This window comes from Motacilla alba, chromosome 2 (genome assembly GCF_015832195.1).
Source record: "Motacilla alba alba isolate MOTALB_02 chromosome 2, Motacilla_alba_V1.0_pri, whole genome shotgun sequence".
In the NCBI taxonomy this organism is placed as follows: Eukaryota; Metazoa; Chordata; class Aves; order Passeriformes; family Motacillidae; genus Motacilla; species Motacilla alba.
The window spans coordinates 34483215-34509851 of NC_052017.1; the positions used below are offsets into that span (position 1 = coordinate 34483215).

General features: G+C 40.3%; 1 protein-coding gene across 2 annotated transcripts in view; it reads left to right on the forward strand.

The window, feature by feature from the left end:
* CHN2 (chimerin 2) overlaps positions 1-26637 on the forward strand; it is a 159804-nt gene extending 133167 nt beyond the window's left edge. For both annotated transcript variants that reach the window (XM_038161385.1, XM_038161396.1), the window contains 7 exons: positions 3028-3105; positions 9255-9339; positions 11665-11838; positions 13612-13689; positions 20063-20200; positions 21053-21158; positions 24780-26637. In XM_038161385.1, the coding sequence (XP_038017313.1) occupies positions 3028-3105; positions 9255-9339; positions 11665-11838; positions 13612-13689; positions 20063-20200; positions 21053-21158; positions 24780-24951 (831 nt within the window). In that variant the 3' untranslated portion in view covers positions 24952-26637. The remainder of the gene's footprint in view (positions 1-3027; positions 3106-9254; positions 9340-11664; positions 11839-13611; positions 13690-20062; positions 20201-21052; positions 21159-24779) is intronic.

The window sequence follows — 26637 nt, forward strand, 5'->3', positions numbered from 1 at the left end:
TTTGCATTGTATTTAGAGAAGGAAGTGGTTGTATGTGTGGTCCAGCTTGTCTGAGGTTTGCAGCACCATTTAGACACCAAACCTGTCGGGGCTTTCATTAAGCTCCTTAAGAGGACAGAGTCACTGCTGGCCTTCTGTGCACATCCTGTGTCTGCAACGAATGCCCCTGAACAACTGTCTAAACAGGGCCCAAGCAAGGCAGATTCCCAGGGGATAAATAAAATTTCATATATGATAAGCAGTAAATACTGCTCTGCCTTAGTCATATGAACCGGTTTGGCTGAGTTTTACTCCCTCAAGTCTATTAAGTTTAATGCTTTTGTGTGAACACTCAGAGTTTCCATTAAATATGTCTGTATGTCTGATCCTAGGATGACACTCTGATATTCCAAAAATAGTTTAATAAATTGAAATTCCAAGATGTACCATCATAAGCCTGTCACTTGAGTATCAAATCTGCCATGTTATGTAAAAAATATTGGTTATATAATGGGATTTTTATCAGTCTAGTGACATAAATGCAAATATTAGAGCATTATTGGGAAACCGACCTCTCTCTGACTTTGGATGTGTTATGCTGGAAGTTAGAGAAAAAGTAGCTTATGTATATGTGGGGGATTTAGATGCTGTAGCTTCAGAGGTGTCTGACAACTCAGAGCTAGTTTGGGGGTTTTCTTTCTGATAAATATAAATACATTTTAAATGGCATTGAGGAAAGAAACTGGAATGTGATAAGAACTTTGAGCAACTCCAAGGTTTCCTTTGTGATGGCCCAAACTGATGCCATTGCCGCTGACAAAAAGCAGTACTTTCTACCTCTTGAAACACATGGAGAAAAAGCTGGGCAGCTATAGCCTGCCTTATCTGCTGGAAAGCAGATAAAGGTCCCGAGCTAGCAGAAACTGGGACTCACTACAAGAGGACATATGGAAGAGCAGCAGGGATTTCCTGCAGGCAGAGCAATGTTCATGCATGCGTCCACACCCAGTTGTCACCAGTGGTCAGATAACAGCGCCAAGCCTCAGGGAAAGGCTGAATGGGCAGCAGCTGCTCAGGGAGCAGAGGGTTTGTGTGGAAGTCCTCCCTTCTGGGGAGCAGAAGCTTTGAAGTATGGAAGTGTGTAAAAAGTGCTGTTGTGAGTTACCTGAAAAAGAATGGACTTACATGTGCTATATATAGAAATAAGTGCATGGTTTTATGAGTGAGAAGCTGATTTTGCTGGTTGCACAAATTCTTGAAAACCCTAAGTAGGGTACTCTCTGAAATTGCACAGCCTGATGTTACTGAGGGACAACCATCTGTCCCCATGGGCTTTCAAATCAGCAGAGCATCACTTTTACTAAGCTCAGGCAGTCTGTGGGGTGGAGGGGTTAGTAAGTGAATTAAATGAACCTTCTGACTTTTCAGCCTGAGGTAAAAGCAGACTGAAAAAAATAGATGCAAGGTCAACTTCCTAAGTTAATATAAGTGAATTAAACACTTCAATTTCACATATTTTCTGGGTTAGTTGAAGTGGGGCAGACTGTAAAAGGCTGATGCGGTCTTTAGTGTCTCCAGTTCAAATAGGCAGTTTTCCCAGTAGCACTGGAAACTCCCCACTCTGCCCTATCCCAGCACTTTGAGCATGAGGTACACCTTTAAACTTAAATCTCACCGTGCTCTGCTGAGCAGGTAACTCCTACCCTCCTCTTATGGATGGGGAATTGGAATACTTAGTAAAGGAGTAGAAGAGGGGAGCTGGAGGGAAGGAAACCAGTGGGGAGGGGGCACTGAATGTGCTTCTCAGCAAATGCTCAATATCAGATATCCATGTCCTGGGACACAGAACTATATGCCTGTAAAAAAGTGGATGACATGTCCAAAGTAACACTGAAAGCTGTTACTGGTCAGGGTCCCCAGGCCTCCTGTCCCTGGGCTTTAACTAGAAAACAGTTCCCCTTAAAATCTACAGATGCAGGTAGCCAGAGTAAAGGACAGCCACTCTTGCCCCTTTGAAGACCCTGTTCTGCAAACAGGGCTCCTGCATCCATATGAACTCCCCTGCTGCCTTCACCGAGTGCTGCACGGAGCTCCAAGGCTTCCAAGCCCGCATAGTCCCAGCTGGGCTTTCAGCTTTCCCTGGCAGTGAGCTACCTCAGTGCTACCAAGTGCACACTGACAAAATGCTTCGTTTAAACCATGGCATAAAAGTGCTATTAATGCTTGGAGTGCTGCTGGATTTTTTCCCTTATACAGGATAGGAAAAGGGGGAAAAAAAAAAAAAAACAACAAAAACCACAAAGATTTTTTGCCCTGTAAGATTAAACAATCATCATGGTTTTAAGGGCTTAATCTGCTAGTATGCAGACTGCTGGCTGATAAGTCTCAGAGTCTGAGTGTAATTGGATGCAGCATCGGATTTGGTAGTGTGGGCTTTCCAGGGGCTTTCTGTTTGTTTGTTCATTTTTTACCACGCTGCAGAGTTGAAGGGATCTGTCCCTGGAAATGCCTTTGCGGGGGAAGCTGTAAAACTGTGTGCCCCTCCGCCGGTATTTCAGCAGCACCTATCTGGAGACCCCCTCTGGGGGAGCACAGTGGGGGAGGCTGCTCAGTGTATGAATTCGTGCCATTGTTGGAGGCACACATCTGCCTCAAGAAACTGCTCGGCACAGGCCGTTACTTATTCAGATGCAGAAGCTCCTTCCGTCCCACAAGACGGCCCATTCAAGTCACATGCCAGAGGTCTCAGCAGAATGGGCTGCAGCTGCTTCAAATCTGCTGTCTAACATCAGAAGCAGTTGGACAAACTGTACCGTGCTGACTACAGTCAGGCTCCCCGGCGCCGAGGAAGACAGGGAAAAGATTTGGGATCCCAGCACTATGTTCTCAGAGGACCTGTGGCTGGAAAATGAGAAAAACTGTGCTGTTGTTCACAAGTCGAAGCGAGGAAGGAAGCGCCAAGAGCTCCTGGCCGTGGCCCTGGGGGTGAAGGTGGGAGTCAAGGGGGCACTTTTGTGGCAACCTCTGAAACTCTTTGCCTATTCACAGATCACCTCCCTGGTCAGAAGAGCAGCCTTAACTCAGAACGACAACCACTTCAACTATGAAAAAGCACACAATTTTAAGGTAAGCACAGCTTGCTATTATTTTCAGGTTAAAAGTCCTGTTGAGATGCCTCACATTTTATTTTTTGTTGTGATTTGCATGCACCTATTTATACTAGCTCTAAGAAAAGTGTTGAAAAATTAATTTTTCTTTCTACTTTAAGTTCCATTAACTGATTTCTTAGTATGCTGTTACATAGGCTTTTAATCCAAATAATGGTTTTCCTGCTAAATGACTGGCAATTGATTGGCAATTTAACTCTTTTTCACTGATTCTTTTTTATTCAGAAACAAAGTACTTCATATTTATTGTCTTCATCTTAAGTGTATCTACTTTTAATTAAGAAAAAGGCCCCTTTTCAAAATCCAGCTATTATCAGAAGCCAGTAGGATTTTACCAGCAAATATTTTGCACCATTTCAGAAGAAGTTGAGAGAGCTCGGGTGCTCCTAACAATAAAGCGAAGCACAGTGGTGGGTATTGTCTCCCAGCTTTTGTTCCCCCACCATATGCTAAGAAAATGTTCTCAGAGTCCCACTGAGCTATAGGATCTGAGCTTGTGTTTGCTTGTCAAACTAAAAGAAATCGCTGGGCAAACACAGGGATGTTTAAATGGATCACCTCTCTGCTGTCTATACGTACAAAATCAGATTCTGAGGGATTCTTTTCCTGAGTGCTGTGTCTGGCAGACTGCAGCAGGGAAGTGACTCAGCTTTGGAAACGGACCTTCCAGGCAGCTTGTATTAAAATGTTTTGCCAAAAGGACTGTGCTGGTTTCAGAGCCTGCCAGCCAGTTACCGTAGCTGATGCTGTCAAATTTTATTTTGATGCTTATCGGGAAGAGCATCGAGAATAAGGGGCAGCAACAAGACAAGAAAGGAACATAGCTTTGAAACATCAGTTTAGTTATTGCTCCTTGAGGAGGCTGATCTCGGTCACTGTCAGAATAGCTCAACTCATTAGCAGAACAAGAATTTTCAGATACTCATCTAGGGCCTGTCAAAAAAGGAGATAAAAAAAGTGATCAAAATCATTTCACTTAGCAAAAAAGTTTCACTTCTTATTTTTCTACATACTCTGCTGTGCAGACATTGCTAACCTCTGCAGTGCTTCTGCTGTCGTTGGCAAATCAATAATTTAATATTAGTGAACAAAGCAAATAATGGCATCCCTTTTCTCATTCCCCTCCCTTGACCCAGTCTACAGAAAAGTCGATATTTATCTCTCTGATCAGCACTGAAGCAAATAGGGGAAGCAGTCTGTGTTTTCTTGCTTGATTAAGCCAACTTTCATTCTTTCTGGGTTTTGTCCTCATTATCATTTTAATATCAAAACTATTTTAGTTTAACTAGAAAGTATTTTCTCATGACTGAGACTTCTTTCCACTCTGACCCATGCATTCTTTCCTCTTCAAAATTTCCCCTGTTTTGGCTTTGATTTATAATTGGACCTGTGCCCAGTTAACTTTGCATTTGCACAATCTAGCTGTTGTACAGTTTCTGTTCCTTTCTGTTTCAAAAGACTCATAGTTTAACTGGAAAGCCACATGATTAAAATAGATATGCATTCAAAGACTTGACAGCAGAAAATAATTGTTCTATCCTAGTAAAGGCAATAATAGACCCTAGGGAACAAACATTTTAAAAGTAATTGTCCAGAAAGGTCAATCAAAAGTGTTATATTTGCTTAATGGACAAATATGTTCACTATGAAAATATAGCTACTTCCAAAGGAATATATTAGAACATATATGTTCAACAACTGGACAGCTGTTGAACAAAAAATGTGGATAGTATACTCAGAACAGAACATTTAAATTTAAAACATGGCTCAAGGCTAATATTTTTAATATATTCCATATTCATTACATAAAAGGGTTAAGAAATCACTTAAAAAGAAAGAATGGCTTTATGGGTCTTGGGGCAAGATGCTTGATGGCTTTTGACAGCACTTAGGCTATGATGATATGGAGTTTATCTGAAGGACAATGCTCTTTTGAAGACATTCAAGAAGTTGTCTTTTCTGTTTTTTAGGTGAACACTGATGTGCATTATATCATTCATCTCAGTTTCTAGGGATAAAGGTTACGTGTCACAGTGTCCCTCATGTCTTGTCATAGGCAATTCTTCATGAACAAACAGGCACTCTAGCTTTTTGTCCTTTAACCATGAAGAATCTAAAAATGAAGGGCACATTACTAGAGAAGCTGATGGGATTTTTGTACGTCTTATACCAAAGATCTTACTTACTGCAAGAGGGAAGGAACAAAAGCAAGAAATAAGGGCAAGGCACAAATTCAGAGCAAGGACGGCTCTCCCTCCATCCTTGCCAAGCTAATACAAAAATTAAAAAGCAGCACTGAAGCTGGGAGTATGAGGGCACCAGGTTTATGCTCTTCTGAGCATCCATGCTTTCTCATTCAACCTCTCTTCCAAATTTCAAGACACTCAAGGCAAGTGGACAAAAAAAGATTTAGTATCCAGGCTGATTTGTTAAGCTGTGTTCATCTTGAGCACACCACGCAGTCACATGAATTTAGGTTTGGAGCTGGCGTCTGTCTGGCGGGACAACTTTGCCTAAGCCAGTGCAGACATACCATAACTCAGGAAAGAGAATAAATCTCCAAAGCCCTGTTTAGAAAAACACAGAGGTATTTCTCTAGCTAAGCGGGTGTCAGCCTGACTGGATGCCAAAGTCCTCTTGTGTCTTGTTCCAGTTCGGATCCAGCAGCCTCTTTTGGATGTTCTTTACCTGCCAGCTTCAGTGGGGTCCCAGCTGGTGGTGAGATCAGCCTCATGCCTGCAGATAGCAGCATGGAGTTTGAAGATGCTCCACACTTTTTGTTCTAGGCTGGGAATTCATGAGAGGGCTTCTGTGCTGCTTTAAGTGAGCAAATACGGCTGAATAATGTGCATTTACCACAATACTGTGCCTGTTTGCCACTATAGCATGGGCAAATCCCACTTGCAGGCGGGCGAGTGGAGTGAAGGCAGCTGATTACAGGCAAGTCAGGAGATCTGCCAGGAGAGAGGGGTCTCTGGGATTAATTTCCCCTTGTGTTAAGCACTGCAGATAACACTGCTTCTGAGAGACAAAGGGTTTGAGGGAAGCATTTTATACAGACATCACAAAGATTATGTGCATTCATTTAAACAAAAATAACAGCAGTCAGCTTTTCTTCCCTTCAAATGGCTCAGGTTCAGCAGGAGTCCATAAAAGAGTTGAAATGTTTCTGTATTCAGGCAAAAGTCTGAAAAAAACTTATTTTCTTGGAAAGCAAATAGAAAAGTCTTCAGATCCCATCACATAAAACCAAGATTTTCTCAGAAACAACACTGTATGATGTCAATTAAAAAAAAAAAAGGCATTTTAATTCAAGACAATTGTTTTTGTTCATTTCTGCAGTATTGCTCACAGTATTATTTTGGTTTGCCACTGTACTGGCATTCCTTAACTTTGGTCTGAGTTTCCCCCTCTGTGGAGATGACTCAGACACAAACTGGAAGTGAATAAGGTAGCACCTGCAGGGGGAATGCTGCCATTTGAAAGCAAGGGCACCAGGGGGGCGAAGGGCAAAGAGAACAGGAAGGCAACAAGAAGAGGTATGCAGGGTAGTGTTGTGTGAGATTGTCCAGCAGAGAAGAGACAGTGAATGTAAGAATAGAATTTTCATTGGAAGAGGATGAAAGACTGAACAAGAAAAGTACAGTGTATAGTCTGAAACGTCAGGGGGTTGGCTTATTTTAAGAAATAATTCCCTGAAAATTCTTTTTTAAAGTTTGAATTATGCGTCAACTGTAGCTCAGGCAGCTTAAGTCTATGCTGTGTGTACACAGAGAGGTTTACTAAGACTTCAGGACAGGGTAGGAACCAGCAATAAATAGTTCCACATCATAGTTCTAAAAAATCTATGCCCAGTCTGTTTGTAATGATGTGGTTACAAAGGATGGGGCAAAAACTAAAGCTCCATCTCAAAAATCCATGACTTGCTGTTTAGGTCTCCCTGTTTGAAACAGAGATGAGGCCAATCTTGCAGGAAAAATTCCCATTTTACCATTCAAAAATGTTGTGTTCTTAAGAGCAGGCTTCCTCCATTATTTCCTTAAATTAATTAATGACAATCCATGAGAGACTTAGTTCAAAACTGCATCTTAGGGGAATTTTTGCACCTTCATCTAGAAACTTTTGAAGTTCTCTCTTTATTCAGTTAGTTTCCCTGTTTCAGCTTGGCCAGAAACCACCAAGACTAGCTTTTCACAGAGTATTTCAGCTGGAGGCTTGCCATTTGAGCTAAAATGCAGATCCGTGAAAAATTGAAGCGAATGAATGAAGAGAACTCAACCTTTGAGGGCCACCAAGCTGAATGGAACAAGGGAAGGATGCGCTGTCAGCACTTCTCTATTGGAGCCCTCAGTCAGCATTGATGACTTTCCAATTAATGGCAGGAAAGATCAAGGAATAATCAGCTGCCATTTTCAAAATAAGCCTCAGTCAGATCAGTTGAAATAAGCTTTATGTAAAGTGAGCAAGTAGGCCCCAAATATCCTAGCAACTGCAATGGACTTTATTTGTGAAATGGTGCATTTTTAAAAGTCCTGGCTGAGCTCTAACAACCCCTTCTCACAAGGTTAGCTTTTGTAAACTGCTGCAAAGCAGAAGACACAGCTAGTTATCTTCCCACAGCAGATGATTTTCACCCACAATTAAGTGCAGGTGCAGACCTACTAATTATGTGGCTTTCAGTCTATAAGTGATAAAGATGCAGGCATAATTAGTTTTATCTGTAGTTTTGTATCCACTGAAGGTCACATAGTGCATGTGACTGAAACTCAGGTCATCAGCTGTTACATACAGCCATGTCTGAAATTCATGCTACTCAGTCTGCAAAATGAAATGAAATGAAATGCGAAAGAAGTATGGGGCTATATCTATTAATGTCTATCTCAAACTTTATTGCAAAGTCTTGTTTCACAGATACGTGTTTTTCTGAGAAGTAAAATACCATCTCAAAAAAGTCAAACATTCCAGTTTTGATCTTTCACTGTCAAAAGGGAGGAAGAGCTACTATTGCTTTAAGTTTATTAACACAATTATTCAACTGTGAATAGTTGGTCAGGAGCCATTTGCAGTCAGGCACATTTTTATCTCAAAGTCAGGAAGAGAAGTCTCTATTAAAATCATAATACTTCATCTTTCTGGACTCAAGAGTACAGGCTTGTGTTGGTGTGATCCTGCAGACAAATGAGGCAAAAACATTAGCATGCAAAATGCTTGGCCTAAAACTTTACAGTTTATCTGAAAAAGGCCAGTGACTGTTTTTTCACTCTATGAAAAGCAAAGAGCAGCTTTTCCCATCCCAGGGGTGGAAGTGGCCTTTCAGCCATCCACCCGACGGGTAAACAAGAGCAGAGAGAAGGAAAGGATGCATTAGCAGCCAGAGTGTGCATGATTTATGTTTTGTTAAGCTCAATTAAGTCTCTGGCCAGAACTAGCTCATACCATGCCCATTCACAGGGGCATAGACCTCACTATTTACTCTTCATTTCAATGAAAATTAAATGCTTACTTTACCAGAATACACATCTTAAATAAAAAGATCTTCTGCAGTAGCCTTTGGAAAAGCAGTGGCGGAAGCAGCAGTGGTGTTGGTGTGGAAAATGTGGCTGGGGAGGTGTGGGCTCTGTCAGCACACAAATAATTTTATTCTTCTTTATTTACTTGTGTGTGAACTGTAGCAAAATGAAGTTTGATCGGCTGAAAAAAGACTCTATTGACATATTTTCCCTATGTGAGTTCAAATTACTTACTAGACTGGGGAAGGGTGCTTTTATCTACAGTTCTTTGGATTATTAGTTTTACTTATTTTTCTCCTGGTTTCCTCCCCTCTGCTATAGCTAGAATATCAGCCGGCAAAAATTATTTGTTTTCAGTGTCATCCACAGCCTGGTTCTCTGCTATGTTAAGCCTACTGAAAGATAAACGTCAAGATCAAAGCAAATTTCTGTTCCCATGGTTTATTTCATCTAGACGTTGGAAGGATGTGGGCACTATGTGCTAAAGATTTACTCCTACTGAGTCTTCTGTTGTTTATCCATTTCAGTTGCTCCATCTGTCAGACCATCTGCCTCCCAGTGACCCCATTTCTTTCCCCCACCCCCGTTTGTATTACAGGTCCATACGTTTCGAGGTCCACACTGGTGTGAGTACTGCGCCAACTTCATGTGGGGTCTCATCGCTCAGGGAGTGAGGTGTTCAGGTAGCACTCTAACGTTTTCTGTCATTCTCTTGAAATGCTCAGACATCTGTCCCACCCCAGCCTGCACTCCCTGGGATTTCTTTAAAGAACAAAGCAGGAAATCCTCCCATAGAACTTAGAGTGTTTTCATTTGCCTTGTTAGCTGGTTCAGAAATGAAGCCATCAGCTCTTGGTTGCTGAGTTACATCCTCTACTAGTACCTTGATCCTGCCTGTGCCTGTGCCTGTATACATTCACATTTGTTCTTTATGATTAAGTTATCCCTGATGTTTTTATGTCTTAAGATGCAAGCACTGGAAATGGCAAAGCCAGCCAGCAACAGAGCTTCATAACTCCTCTTTTTGCTACCAATTGCTGGGAAGTGCCCTTGTCTGCAAAAAAGGCTGCCACCTGTTTCCCATAAAAATACCATGCATTGCTGCAAGCCTGAAGTATCCCACCTCAAGATAAAAACAAAAAATATGACCTTTATTTTCCAAGAGGGATTTGTTTTCTGGTGCCTGTATTGGCATTTTAATAGTGCCTTAATTATTTTAAATTTGTTTGTTCTTTTGGGGAAAAAATTATTGTGCAAAAATGCAATAATCATCACATCATGTGCTCTTGGATTCAGCAAGTGAATTAGTATTTGGTGCATTACAAATGGATTTTCGTAACTTCTTTCTCCAGATCTGAAATCACTTCAAAAAATTGTTGGTCCTACCTCTTCCTGCCCTGCCCTCCAGGCATTCCTTATTTCAGACTGGCACCAAACGCATCCAACCCTGACATCTGCCTTTCATAGACAGAGGAGGTGGTTGTTACCTAAAGTTAATTTAGATCACAGATTGAAGGATCAAAATAGCTTTCAGAAATGCACAGTTTTAATAAGTGCAGTCTCAGGTGAGACTGTAAGTGAATAGTGGTAACGCAAAGAATATGAGAAGGACATTAAGAAAGAGGAATAGTAGTTTGCTTTTCAAGATATTTGATCTTAAACACAAGTGTGCAAAACCTGACCTCACTAATGCACAGCACTGTATTTGTTCACGTACATAAAATATTAAACTTATGAAAAGGCATATTTATTTAGTAGGAAACATAATACTCTCCCTCATAAAATTACTAGCATTTAACTCCAACTACACAGATGCATTTAAATTTATCTTCACATGCCTGGAGAACAGCACTGAACACAATGCAGGCAGGATCCTATTTGCAGCTTCTCACATTTGTTTAGAGTTCACAAATAATGAATTATGCAGTAATAACTGTATGGAGAAACACACAAAAACCTACCCAATTCTATTCAATGTTTAGGTGGGCTTATGATTTTGCTTATTAATATTTTATAGAGTATAATATTGAAACATGCTTCAAGTAATAGTCCTGCTTGCATTTTTAATAGCCTAATGTTAAATTAACTCAAAGAGTCATCAGTGATGAGCATGACAGGGAAGGCATTAAAACAGGAATCAGAGTTATATAAGCTAATGCAACTCATGGTGGTGGTGTTTGCTTTACTGAAGCTTATAAATTCATTTGGCTGAATACTTGAATCTATTAGAAAAATTCAATTTGAGGAGGTGAAGCAGTGTTGGTTTAACAGAAACCCACCTGTGCAACCAAGGGCAGTACTTGGTTCTGGAGTAAGACAGCAAGAACTATTTGTAAAATGAATCACTTTTTTACATCACGCCTTTCACAGCATTTTATATGCCTAAGCTGACCTACAGGCTAAGCCACAGGGGACACTTAGTCACTAGTGAAGTGATGAGCCATGGATGGGGAGTCTGCTGATGTGGCAGAGGGAGCCAAAATGTGACACTGCAGGAATGTGGAAGGGGGAGTGAGGCATGCTGGCTCACAGCACTGTCCCAGCTGGAGTGCTCAGGTGAATCTTAGGTTCTCTGGCCGTGATTACTGCTAAGCCACAGGACAGCCAGCAACAGACAGTCACTACTGTGCCTTATTTTAATTACAGCTAATCTAAAATACCCACAAGTTAAGTCTCACGTGTTTAAATGCAACACCTTGAGCTATGTGTCCAGTAAGGAACTGATCCAGACTGTAGACCAGCAGTCTCCCTCAGCTCAGAGGAGTGTAAAGGGACATGCAGAGTTTTTAAAGCTTTTTCACAACCCTGCTAGAGTTTACTTGTCCCACCAGGAGATTTTTACACATTTTCATGCTCATCCTTCTCATCTCCACACTATTCTATCTTTCCTGACTCCTGGGGAAATTGTGCCCCTTGCTTGATGTGGAGCAGGGAAATAAATTTAGACAAGACCTATCAGCATTAGTATTAATAAATGAATTAGTTAACGTGGCTAACTCTGCTTGCAGACTGCGGGTTGAATGTACACAAGCAGTGCTCCAAGTACGTGCCCAACGACTGCCAGCCAGACCTCAAGAGGATAAAGCGAGTCTACTGCTGTGACCTCACCACGCTGGTGAAGGCCCACAACACCCAGAGGCCCATGGTGGTGGATTCCTGCATTCGGGAGATCGAAGCAAGAGGTTTGTGTGCTTGGGAGAGCAGCAGACACAGCGAAATGAGGATGACTTGAATTATGTGCTAAGCTAGAACACGGTGCTGTGCTCGTGCACACTGAGGACAGGATGAGAAAAGGGTTTTTTTAGTGTAGGTGATTCATTGCTTTGCATTAGCTAGTAAAATTAAATCATGGCATTCCTTAATGCAATTCCCTGAAATGCTTTCTGAAAACATGTCAAAACATGTATTACGTTACACTTCTGAAAGGGGTGAACTTTAAAGTGAACTTTTAAGTTCATGTTCATGTGTCTTTTTTCATTACTTTGTTTAAACATACCTAGGGACACATCCTATTTCAGAGTGATCAGTTTAAATCAAATCCATTTTCAATAACCTTCATGGACATTGTGGGCAGGAGAACACGAGTGACTGGAAGTGACTCAGACAAGCGAGGTCAGGGGCTATGGTGTTTTGTGGCAGGAGACATCTCAAGATGCTTGGTTACTGACTGGTGGCTCCTGTGGCACAGGCAGCATGTCACAGCCAAAACTCAAGCTTGTGACAGGTTTTTGGTAAACAGATGTGTGCCAGATTGAAGGAAAAACATATCCCCTTCAATGATCATGTATCCCCTCTGTAATATTCATGTCTTTTTCCTTTGGATAGCAAATGTGCATGTTGTGCTGCCCAATAAGCCAAATTTTCCTGTTAGTCACAGCTTCAGCACAGGAATCTAATAATGTCGAATTCATGGCATCCCAGTAATCTGCATAGCAACACACTGAGACTAGCCATAGGGATTTCAAACCCACGCATCATCTACTGAATTGACTCAAAGACTTACTAGTAAATCCCCTGCACTGCTCTGTAAAGCTCTAGCAGGATTATATCATCATCACAGGGACAAATGGAAAGAATAGTATGGACTAAGACAGAAGAGCTTTACTCTGATGATATGGCAGGAAGCTACATTGCATTTGAGATCTAATCACTTACTTGTACATTTATTGATTGGGATAAAATCTGCTGCCTGCTCTCCATTTTTTCAACATCTTTATATTTCTTTCCTTAATTGCTATAGAACTATGAAAGATTCTGATTTTCTTCTTAAGAAGACAAAGAATATTGGAACTTATAAGTAGGTTAGCACAGTGCATAGTTATAATAAGGGATTTGGGGATTGAAATGAATAATGTGTGTGTAACTTGGCTTGCTCTGCTGAGCTGCCCTGTATTTCATGTTGGTGTGGAGCAGTTGTGCAAGTGAGCAGATCTCTTGTGGTAAAAGAACTGTAGAAGGGATGTACTGATGTGGGAAAGAGCTGTATCCATCACATCTGTCAGCTGTATATAAATGAAAGCTGACAGCAAAACAAGAATGAATTGTGCTCATAGGGAAAGGCAGTCTTTTACTTGTATTGCTATTTGTCCAGGCAACTGGTAAAAGGAAGGGAGACCTCTAAAGCTTTATTAATTATAGCCAAATCCAGGAAAATCTCCTACATAAAATGAATAAATCGTAATAACATCACATGCCTCACCATTAGCAAATTGCAGTATTTCTAACACAATCAAATCAACTACATACCTAACAAAATCAGAAAGTATAAATTCTAAAATACTTTAATCCTTTAAAAACAATTACATCATCTTGATCTTTCCTTTACTACTCCAGAGTTTCACTTTACAAATAACATTTTGCTATGCTTAGTAGGTCTGCTGTTCTTGCTTTATTGTTCTTAGGCCTGAGTATCTGCTGGTTACTGAAGCTAAGTTAACAAGAACTTTTTATTTCAGGTTTAAAGTCCGAGGGCCTCTATAGAGTTTCAGGCTTCACTGAGCACATTGAAGACGTGAAAATGGCCTTTGATCGAGGTACACCATTTCTTAATCTTGTACAGTTTTAATCTAAGCTTTCAGTTCTAGGACATTTCAGATCTTTCAGCATTTATATATGTACCATGGTAATGAAACTGACATATAAGCAGAAGAACAGAAAGTAACCTGTCTTTTCTGAGTTTAAAGTGATCTGTAGTCCTTTTCATAAGAAGAAATTATGTTTCATAGTCGGAAGGAATAATTAAACGTGAAGTATTGGTGTGTAGAAGCCTAAGTGGGGGGGCTGGATGATTGCTCAACTTAGCAGCACAGTCTAGGGACCTAGTTTAAGTGTGAACATAGGTGGTACCAGGGGAAAGTTGTTAGTCCTGTCTTTAATAGACTCAGCCCTTTACAATACAATAATCTATTTATGAGTTTTAGGATCAGGAACTCCAATGGGGAAGTCCTTCTGCATGTAGCCTTGTAGAAAGCACTGCACCACAGATGAGAGGGGCATTGAGGAGATCAGTTGTACAGCTATTTGAAAAACTAACAATTAAAACACTGCCTGATTAGCATCCTCATAGCCCTTCTGATTGATTGAGCTGATTATGTTGGTTCTGGTTGTGCACACAGTCTTTGCACACAGGACTAACTTTAAGTGTGTGAGTGAGCACAGGGTAGAGCCCCCATCAATAGAAAATACCTTTGCAAGTACATTTGAGAAGATACATGAATATTCGTCTTGTTTCCCATATATAGTGGTTTCCTTCCTACTTAATTTTTTCATGTATTGCCTCTGCCATGGTAGGGAATAGGGTCAGACACAGCCCTGTGACCACAAGTCCATGGGTACGAGGCAGGTCCAGGTCAAGACAGAGAGTCAGCCTGTGGGTCAGGGTAGTGACCAGAAGGGTGGATGGCCCCACACCAGCATGGTGCAGCTGGAGACAGCTGTGATGTCACTCAGGCAGGGATTGAGGGCCCTGGGGGCCCATGGGCAGGAGATGTGGGGGCTCCAGGGGAGGCTACACAGTCCAGCAAGGTCTGTGGGTGGCACATCTTACACTTGTTGTGCCTCAACATTTCTTGTTTGGAGGCAGTTTGTTATGCAGACATCTCCATAAAGAAAGTCCAGCCAGGAATTTCCAAACTGGCTGTTTTAAAAATAATACATATTTTAAAATATATTAGATGCTGAGAACATATGCATACACACACATAGGTCAGCCATTCTTTGGGCCAGAGAGATGCACAGTGATATGACTGCTATCATGGCCAGATAGTGTTCCAGATGTGCCACATGAAGCAATGATCCTGGGAGGCTCACAGTCCTCACAGGTGCCATTCTGCTCCCTGCAGGTAGATCTGGCCTGGCAAACTCTTTTTCTGTGTGTTAATTCTCCTCTAAGTGTAACAACCTGGATGGAACCCAGGAGAGGCACAGGTTGTACAGGGAAGAGTTGGAAGAAAGCAGATTTAAATTTATGTCTGAGCATGACTTCAACACTGCTGCAGCTGTAGTTCCTTTGCAAATGCTTTGAACCACTGGAGCCACTTCAGTTTATTGCCTATTTATTAAATATACTCCTGGCATAGTTGATGGCAATACACACTTGGAATAGACCCACAGCAAGGAAGAAAGTGTGATTTTAAAAGGCAGCACCACCTAGAAACAGGGAGGTAACTAGCAGTATTGGATTTCCAAAGGGAAAAAAAGCATGGATAAACATGAAAGCAGAGAAAGCAAGAACAGAGTTTGTATACAAAGGCTGTGGGGAAGGCCATTGGGCAGAAAGAGTCTAAAATCTGTGTCTTCATTTTTTTAACAGTTTCATGAGGGGAAAGGACTAAGAAAGGAAAGAGTGTTGCCGTTAATAAAAAAGCATGAATAAAAGCAGGAGAATAAAGCACATAATCCTGTTATGGGCTAGAGAACTAGAGTATTGTGGGGACCAGAAGCTGACAACTTTCAACACTTTCCTGTGTTGAACATGTTTTCTCCCTGAATTGGGGTGGAAAATCAGGAAGAGTTGAGAGTTTTTACAGGAAAGCATTTAAAGCAAAACAAAATAGGTTTTTTTTGTTCTGGTCTGTGGGCTGTGCAGCTTGAAGGTGGTTGTCACCTAGCAGAAGTTTAAATTGGCAAGACACTTCCAACCTGAGAGCTCAGGGCTTGCTTCCGTGTCAGATCCTTACAGAGATGGATGCCACCCTCTCTTTTGCATCCCAGCCCCATTGGTAGGAACACACTGCTTTTCTGTTGCCCTGTTAACTCTTCTAGCACTAGAAGCCAGAGCAGCATGGAGTGAACTATCCCAAGAATGAGGATTACCCCAGTTCTCTGTCCCAGGCGAAAGAGCTGAGAGAGAAAGGATCTGAGTGCCAGGTGGCAGGTCTTGTCTTCAACACCACCTGGAAATTTTCTGTTCAAATTTAATTTTCTACCCAGAAAGTGAAGTTTGTGAGGGTTTTACAGAATTTGTATTTCCACAGTCACTACAGGAAAAAAACTTGGAGGAAAAAAAAAAAGTAAATTACAGGAAAATTAAAATTACAGAAAATTAACTTTTTTGGGGGGGAAGGAGGATAGTCAAAGGAGATGCTGAGAGCAGGGGTGTGAACCAAAGAAGAGAACTCCTCAATCTAATTGATAGTCTTGGCACACTATTGGAGGTACACTGGCCAGGAAAAAATTTCATTTAACTATTTAAGGACCACTTTTTAACCATCTGAAAGCAAGGCTTTCAAACAACCTTCTAATAAGAGCAGGGATAAAAAACATTAGCTAGTTTTGTAAATGGAAGTTGTAGGGTTTATGAGAAGGTGCCTGTGGTGGCAGAACACTGCACTTCAGCATTCCAGAGGTCCCTCCCTGCCCATCATTTCTGATAAATTCCAGGACACTTTCACATCTCCAGAAATACAGCATTGAATAAAAGGGTTTGAAAACAGACAGACAAGGAGTCCTCCCATTTTAATGCACAGGATGCATCCTTCAAATAATGCCACCAAGTGTTCTGGTTCCAAGCTCCTCATCAAGCCACAGGGGCCAGGAGACAGCAGGGTACAGTAGGATGAGGCATGGGAGCTGACTTGGCCGTGGGGGACCTCTCCTGCTGATCTCATGTGCAGCTGAAGGGATGCAATGAAGAGCAGCCAGCTCTCCCTCTGACTAATTCTGCCTTGACAAAGAGGCAGTCACTTGGTGCTTCCAAAGAATTACAGCAAGAACAGAAAAAAGTTCCCATCTCCAGAAGAGAATAGCATCCCACATCATATTACTTGGGCCAAATGTAGCTGTGACAGTTGGTTTTAAAAAAGGGTGAACTTGGTCTTCATCTGATTTAAACTGCCTTCCAAAGCCCAAGGAGTGTAAATACCCCTACTGTAAATTAGCATTAGGCTCTCCGAGGCATTGACAATGTTCCATTTTAGTGATTTTTGTAATGAGAAGGAGGGGAATAATGTGGATTTATTTAATCTGGTGAATGTTGGTGCTGTAGAATGACAGTTGCTCTCTGTCAGCATTGTTGAGCTGTGGCGTTGTGGCATCCAGAGAACACCCATTGTGCATTTTATCCACAGAGCTGCCATTGTCACCACCACATTCTGTCCCCCCACTTGTTTGTACGACTGGTTGGTACAATACACTTGTTAACAATATTATGCTGTTAAATATTACATGAGTACTTAGAGGCATCCTAAATCATACTCTTTTGCCAGTGTAGCTGAAAACCTGTCAAATGCCAAATCCAAGAAAAAACTAAAAGAAGCATGCTAGCATGGTGAAGGATGTGCAATAAAAAAAACACTTAGGAGAAAGGAACTTAAATAAAAACTAATTCAGTATTCACAGGGCATGGGTGAGGCTTTAAGAATGTAATACTTCTTCTATTTCATACTGTAATGAACTACTGAGAATTTCTATGGCATCCAAAATCAGCTGAAACCTTTGAGAAAAAGAATAAAAACTTTTATTTTTCTTGAGATATTCAAATTTCAACATAATGCAACAAAATACATTGAGAGTCAAACTAACAAAGAAAGAGAAATTATGGGGTTTGGGTAGAATGAGGTTTGTAAAGCTGAAATTGACTACGTGTTTGAAATCCAAAATATAAAAAAACAAAACTATATTAACATATGGATGCTGCAGTTTTACTGAAAATACCAGCTACAATCTGAAAAGGTTCCTGTATTGAAGAGTGAAAAAATTATTGTGGTAATGCAGAAGGTAGCATGTAAACCACATGTAATTCATGTATGCATACACACACCAGTTCCTACATACCTGCTGCAAAAATGAGCAGGGTGTATTACAACAGATGTATTCCTGGGCTCACTTTAAAATAAACTTCAGTGTATTTCCAATGGATGTGTATTTGTCTCTGAAGAGAAGAGTAAAATCTTTGACTCGGGAATTCATAATTTTTCCTACAGTAAGCACATATTTAAATAAGAGGTATGTTTGAAATACATTGTACTTTGAAGTACCTCGAGCTGAAGTGCCCCTTTAAGGAAGCTTGCTGGGCTGCTTTGTAAAAGTACTAAATAAATAACACTTCCATTTAGTATACTGGTGACCTGGATAATAGATGTAAGCTTGTGCTTTGCTATATCTGTTCTGATGCAGCTGCTGGCTCCTTGGAGGTATCTGTTTTCAGTGGAGCATTTTGAGTGCTCAGTGTCCATCAATTAAATAGAGCTCTCCACACAAAGCTTTACAAGACTAATGCTACCGTGCCTGGAATGTGTGGATTAAACAAAAGATTGGGGCAGTGCAAACATCCTCCTAGGGCTTATTGATGCTGTATTAAATTAAATGCTGATGGATGTATTCAGACTGCTCAGCTGCATCAAGAAAGGCTGTTTGTTTTAAACACTTAAGCATATAATCTCCTCTTGATGAGAACATGTAGTGCTATTAGTCTTAATGAGAATTATGTGCATACATTGGTCAGGACGTATCCCTGCAAGACTGATGCCATAGGTTTGTATAAAATGTCTGCAATCAATATAAACTCTTTTACTGTGCTGTGAAAGCCTTTATCTCCATCTTGGTATCAAGCACCCCCACTCATCCATCTCTATCAGGGTATGTCCACAAGCACTGTTACTGTGAGACAAGCAAGGCAATGGCTTTACAACATGTCAGCACCTTGGTGGCAACAGCCCAAGCTTGTGCCTGCACCTCCTGGCAGACACAGCAAAACCCTCTCTGCTGCACAAGCAGGCAGAACTTTGCATCACCACACTCACTGTGTGGTCCTCACCTGCTCCACCTGCCCTGAGGGAAGCGTAGTATCCTTAGCTAAAGGGTGGGAAATAGGGACTACAGGTTGGAACCGAACTCCAAGAAGCCTGAGGTAAAGCTGGGGGTTAAATCCAGACAGCCACACGCCCTGCTTGACCTTCTTTCTACTGGATGACCACCAAGATAGAGAGATCCCAGGAAGGGAGGACAGCAGAATTTCTTGATATGGAGAAAAAATGTGGGTTATGAGGGTATTAGGTAGTTCAGAACAGAGGTACTCATTTGAACTTGAAAAATTATAGTGCTCCTGCCTTGCTGCTACTTTTTATAATTTCACTCATTGCAAGCCAGGACTTCCCAGCAACACCTGTAAGCTTTGGGCTCATGTGTTTAAAAGTGCTCTTTCATAGAGTTCTGACTAACTGTTACATTGTGGCAAACAAAATTTAGCATTTCATCCATTACAAGTATCCATATTAATTTTAAAACCTGTGATGCACATTTCGGAATAATTGTGTAGCTAAATTCCTTAACATGCCTATTTGAATTCAGATCTTTGCCATAAATAAATAGGTCAAATATTAAGACAATAGAAGATAGCAGAAAATAAGGCAGCTTTCTTTTCAGCTATCACTACAGAAATGCTGGTACAGGATATGCAACATTGGGATGTTTCTTGATTTTTCCTACTGGTCTTCTGAGGGTCACTGAAAATTTATGTTATTTCTCTATGCCTCTTTTTCCCCAAGTGGAGATGAAAATACGGTACATATTCCTATGCAGATGGAAAATATTATGTCAGAACAAATTATTAATAGCTTAGTTTGAGTGAATAAATGGGCTAAATGCAAGAAATGTGTTATTAACATGGTTTTTCATCCAACATTAAAACAGTGTGTTTGAGGCAGTACACTGCAGATATGGATGCTGTAATCACTAGCCCCTCCAAAAGATGCAAGTGAATAAATTGTTTACTAAAACATGAAGAAACTACCATTCCTCATTGATATACTGTAAAGTTGGTAGCAATATATTCTCATTTAAGCCTTCCAAGCACTTTCAGGTTGATTCTCTTGTCAGGTTGCACACAATAAATCTGACTTAGAAGACTAGCCTTGCTTCCATCAAAATTAGTGTGGTTTTTAAACAGATTTCTTTCTCCTTTTCTAGATGGTGACAAGGCTGATATTTCTGCCAGTATTTATCCAGACATAAACATCATTGCTGGAGCACTGAAGCTATATTTCAGAGACTTACCAATTCCTGTGATCACCTATGACACCTATTCCAAGTTCATAGAAGCAGCAAGTAAGTATTGCTTAGCATTTGTGCCAGCCTTTATTTACATTTCCCATCCTCAAAGCTGTCCACATTAGAGGAAAGGACAGAAAAAAAACTGGGAAAATGGGCACTGTCTACATTCCTTCTCTGTCATGTCTTTTATTCATGTGAAGCTTTCGCCTGATTATTCATCAATGGGATGTCATGCAGGTTAAAAAAATAAAAGCAAATGTATGGTAACAAAATAACTGACTAGTATCAGAAAGTGTGGTTTCAATGTCTTTTCGTATGTCAAGATAAAAGAATAGTGTAAATCCTGCTCAGATTTTTAGAGACATTGCCAAACAGTTTTAAATGAGCACTGTTGCTCAGTACATGTAAGTATCATTGATACCTACATATTTAAATACATTGAGAAATCAAAGTAATTCCATTGGATTTCAATCTCTGTGCTTGAATATGTAGGTTTAGATAGTCTCCTAAAGCCGTATATCTACACTCCCATCTAGTTTTGAAGGCTAATGAAAGCAATCTTTTGGAATATTTAAATAGGCAGTTCTGGGCAGAATAGTATTATGAAGCACTAAACAAAGCTTGGGTACTGTATCTAGACAGACCTGTAGATAGAGCTACAGACCATGGAGATAACTCCTGGGAGGTCTTTATTGCTGATTTCTTTTTAAAAACCTTTTTTTTTTTTTTTTTTTTGAGGATGCAGAAATTGCTGATAAGCGTCACATTTATGAGTGCAATATTTATCCCTGCAAGCACAGTCAATGGCTTGTAAATGATTCCATAATAATAAGTTATCTTCCTGATTTATTGCTGTGTACACATGGAAAGCCCTATTTACATTAATCCTGTTTGGTATTTTTACAGAAATCTCCAATCCTGATGAACGACTAGAAGCAATACATGAAGTGTTGATGTTACTCCCTGCTGCTCACTACGAGACACTTAGATACCTAATGATTCATCTCAAAAAGTGAGTTAATTGACATGCAGGGTAATTCTTGAAGAGCTTAACAATTTTCTACTTTGAAAGAGAAATATTACAGAAAGTCCTAATAAAGCTTCCATTAGGGCACTGCCTCTAAACCAATAATGTTACAGATAAGCAGACAAGCTGTTTGTGTAAGTGCATATAAGCTGTGCACTTATGTAGCATAGATCCTTTTGCTGGCATATTATTTCAAACCTTTCAAGAGTTAATTGACATTTGTCACGCTTCTCTAAGGCAGATAATATCTGACAAATACCCAATGGTGGGTACTCCAGAGATGTGCTGCTGTGAGGCAGCACTGGACCATGCTTTGCTTCTGCCTCCCTTTACCTCCTGTTTTGTCTTCTTGAACAATAACCCTAAAAGGAAAGAGCTTTCTCTTATGAGTTGTTTCCTCACATCACAGTAAGCCAAGAACCAAGCAGGGGCTATTTTTATATAACTAGTAAAAGTAATACAGGCCCCAGTTATATCTCTCTTGGTTTTAAACATGTTCTGCCTCATTTGCTTTCCAAAGCTTCTTTAGGCATACATAAGACATCCATGAGGGGCTTCATAAAGCTTCATAAGGCATAGAGAATTTTTTTAAGTGCCTAAATTTAATTTTTTAACATACTTAGGAGTGCAGTTCCAAGTTTTCAGCTAGGTACCTAGAAAAATTAAGGACTGCTCCAGAGAGGGTCCATCACTTCCACTCATTTCAAGCAAAACTGTTTTTCAGAACCATGCTAACTCTGCTTTCCTGCTTTGGGTATTTACATGCCTCAAGAGGTTTTCTTTGTAAGTTTTTAAAAACTGAAGCTGAGTACAGACTGGTGCTGTCATCTCAAAGCAGGCCTTCATTTATGACTATATTGCCCAAGTTATTCCTTATCTCTGGTTACACTTTGCTACTTGGAAACAACAGAAGAAGGGATAAGGGAGGAATAAAGCTACTGACCTTCTATTCAGAAAATCATTGATCTCTTCTTAGTTGTCCCATTACTTGCAACACAGCTGTAAATGTGGAGTACTCCCTGGGTTTCATCTGCACTATTCTGCACTATTAATGCCAACCTAAAAATACCTCAATTCACATAAAGCTGCATCAGAGAACTTTCATGAAGTGCATTTCATGCTCTATCAGGTTCTCATTATGCAGAGACTTTTCCTCGTTTTTAATCAGCTCAGATCATTACAATTGAGTAATTTTTCCCCTTGATGGGACATTACCTGGGCATGCAGGAGCTTCTTTGGACTCTGCAGACATGATATGCCAATACCCACCCTTGTCAGCACATACACATGGACAACTGATGATGACTCACATTAGCTTTTAAGAAGGCATGTAGAAAAGTGACCTGCACACAGAATCAATACTTTCAGATCCTGGCAGCAAAATTTTAATAGACATGTATGGACTTACCTTCCTGCTTCTCATGAACTGCAGTCCAAGCTTTGGTTCAGCTGTTGAGCTGAACTACTGATGAGGCCAAGAGTCTGAAGTGGTGATTAGGCTTCCTCTCTCAAATATCTGCAAGTCATGCAGTGAGTTTCCTCTCCATTCCCAAATTGTAGCTTTTGGTGTCTGCATGGAAATCAAGTGCACGTCAGTTCCTATGGAGAATCTGCTGGAGAGATTTGAATGTGAAAGGAAGGAATCATTAAGGTTCAGACTATGCTGTTCTGTAGATTAAACACAGAGCTCCAATTTCAACCCCCTGGACCCTTCCTGCATGAATAAAACATGCACCAGTATAAGGGAGTCTATGTAAGGACTGCAGGGTCAGAGCATCTACACCATTGCTGTTTCTCAGTTGAAAAGAAACTCCAGAGTTGTTGTTAAAAGCACAGGAAAATCCAGCAGAGGACAACATCAGCAACAAAAAAAAAAATTAGTTTGTCAGTCAATTAATTACCTTTCTGATAACTTTTTGCTCAAAATTGAAGGAAATGCAATAGCATGAGCAGTCCCCCCTGTGGTGAAATACATAAAACTCCAACTGACATTGCAGTCAAGCTCTGAATCTTCTCTGTTCACACCAGCTGTGCAGCAAGCCCCACACTCCTGAACAGAGGTGCTAGTAAGATCTGTGTAACTTTGCACAGCTGTTGAACATCTTTGCTGCATGCAGGCACAGAGGGAAAGCAGAGTGTCAGATATACACTTGCTTCAGCTTCGAGGTGAAGAGGTGGCTTCAGCTTCACAGCCTTGGTTTGTCTTTGCTCCTTGCAAAGCACAGCTAATAAATGTGCTAGAAGATGAGGATGTATGTGTGAGTAGGGGCACTAATGGATTTCTGTCCTGAAAGCAAAGAGGAATAGCATTTTCCTGTGACAGAGCCATTCTTTGCAGAGAGATGACAGCAGAAGCACAACCAAGTCATATGAGTACCTTGCAAACTAGGAAAGATGAGAGCACTTCTGGTTTCAGCCACTTTGTGCTCCCATGATGGCATGAGTGAATCCAGCTGGGAATTGCCATGGCAAGGGAAGGCCTCAGCTGTTGCCAGGAGAGCTTTCTCCAAAACTAGATGTGCTTCACCCTGGCAGAGCAGTTGTGTGAAGGAGAGGTGAAACCTTATCCAGGCTGTACTTCTCACAGGAAATGTCTGGTCCATGACTGATCAAGGACCGTGATGGATCAAGGGACTGTGGCTGTCCTGCACTCCAGTGCAAGAGCACTCTCAGGACTGAACTCAATATGCCACTCAAATAGGACAGCACTGATGTGATCCAGCACTGCTACCTGGAGGGAAACCTTGAGAACACCTTGCATTTTCCAGCAAGCCTGACTGATTTTCCAGACAGGACTGACTTCTCTGCAGCTTGGGCAATCTTTGGTGGCCTTTCTTTGCTTCAGCCACAAGCAGTCCATCTATTCTTGTATTTACATTATATGACCTGTGTCAGCAAACAAAACAACCTGGGCTCTTCCCAGAAGTGCCTCTGTTCTCTGTCAAGGATAGGTGGCATTTATAGCAGCCCGATTTAAGCAAGCCAGCTCTCCGGGCAGGTGCAGGATTCAGCCTGCTCCTGAAGTGTAACAAGCAGTGGGAATCACTCAGCTCCTGGTTGCCCTGAGGCAGCCAGGAAGGCAGAGCCTCCATGTGAAGGGGTGGGTCCCTGCAGGCTGGAATCATGGCTGGGAGCGTCAGTAGTCCAAGGAAAATCCGTGCCCGTATTTGTGGAGCACACCCTCACCCACTATGTGATACACACCAAGCACAGCCTGCCAGAGAACTGCAGTTACTGTAGCATAGAGGTATGCTCCATACATCATCATTTAAATCATATTTATGCTTTTAAAAAAGCAATTACCACTAATTCTTACATCCTAACAGACAGCCACATGGAAAAATCACAGAAGAGGCCCATGAGAGGTGTTTAAAGGCAGTAAAAATAGCAGTCCCACCATAGCTGCATTGTACTTGTTGTGAAAATGTAATAATACACAACTGTGAAACAGTTATTCTATCGAGAAAAATAAAAAATGTCTATGTATCAGTGCATGATGTGAAGGAAGACTACAGACAAAGATGTAGATATTCTTTTTTTCTGGGAAGTAAGCAACTAATTACTTTCTTTTTTTCTTTTTTTCTTTTTTTTTTCTTTCTATTTTAGGGTTACCTTGCATGAAAAGGAGAATTTTATGAATGCTGAAAACCTGGGAATAGTGTTTGGACCTACTTTAATGAGACCTCCAGAGGACAGTACCCTTGCTACACTGAATGACATGCGGTACCAGAAGTTAATTGTGCAGATTTTAATAGAAAATGAAGATGTTCTCTTCTAGTCAGGGAGGCATATCTTCAAAGCCATTTGTTTTAAGATAATTAGTCTGAATTAAAAACAACATTTCTTTAATTTTTTTAAACAGAAAGGAAGAGTTCCTTGACTGCACTTCAATTTCTGCAAAGTTGCAGATGGATGCCAAAATGTTTAGGGAAAGCCTATGTCTCATAGACATATGCCTCTTTGTAGAAGGGAAAAAGAAGGTCAGAAAAAATCCTCTTACCTTGTATCTTTTGCCTTGCCTCAGATGTATATTTGTTTTGAGAAGTTTCAAACAATTTTATTGTTAACTTATTAAGAAACACAAAACGTATTTTAATATGGCTAGAGAAGCAAAAAGGTACTTAATCAGTGTTACTTGTATATGCCTATACCTTTCTTTCTTCATGAGACATAATTATATATGCCAATTGTGAAACAGAACTTATATTATAAAGATATTTTTACTTTACCTAGCTGAAAGAATGGCATTTTATTTTAGCAAACTATAAATCGATGCGGTGCATTGATTATTTTCACGTAATTATTTCCTGCATTTTTGCTATGATATATTGAAAACAATTGCCACTAATGCAGTATTATCCTGACATACCTCTTCCATTGCAAGTGTTTTAAAGGAGAATACATTTCTTGTGCATATTTCAGCTTTCCTTAGATTTCTTTGCATTTCTTAGCATCCTAGGATTGTACACTTCCAGCCATTTGCTATTTCCCAAAACATATAGTATATTCTCTTTTTTTTTTTTTTCCCCCATGTAAAATAAGGTCTTGAGAATTTTTTTCAAAGTCCTGGTGGTATTATCAGTTTCACATGCCAGAATTTTCTTGGATTACAGTAATATATAAGTTACGTGATGCTGGGACACTGGATATTTTCTGGCCTTGTTGAAAGTCAGCACTTTTTTGGGTGAATGATGAAGGATTTGGTTTTTCTGTAAAAATTGACTTATGTTTTGTCATGTTTCTCTATTTATAAATGTACAGTAAATCTGCTAAAATTGTAGGTATTTATCTTGAATGTGTTTCCTGATGGTTTGTTAGAAAAAAAGAAAAAATAAAAAAGAAAGACAGAATGTGTAGGACATGTGGGAGCTGGTAAATTTAATTATTACCAAATTTTAATATTTTTCTCCCCTCACATATTTTGACCTACAGAGTTCGTAGTCTAACTGCAACTTATTCCTAATGTTAAAACTGTTTCTCAGCATGAAATGCTTCTTCAAGCATAGAAAATCAACATACTTTACTACCAAACTCAATTTTCAGTACAAAAAAATTCTAATACTCCCTCATCTTGATCATTTGTATCATATGCTTGGTAACTCAGTGATGCAGTTTCCTGAATTATTTCAGGGAGCACATGTTTCTATTCAAATTGAAAAATATGTGTAACTATGATAATGAAGAGAGGTAGAGGGTATGACTGTAAATTTGTCGTCTTCTAGAGAAATAACTAAGGGCTAGATAGATTAACCCAGATTGCAGAGCAAGTGCTAAATAGTCTGAGTTCCCAATACTTCCATAGATCCTCCTGCCTTGTACAGGACTATTTGTTGTAGGTTATGTACTACTTAATACTGTCATAAAAATGATCTGGAAATGGTTTTATTTTGTGAAGTGAAATATGCTTTGTAATTTATGATAGTGTAAATGGAAGGAAAAATCCCATTAAATGTGTTAAAAGAGT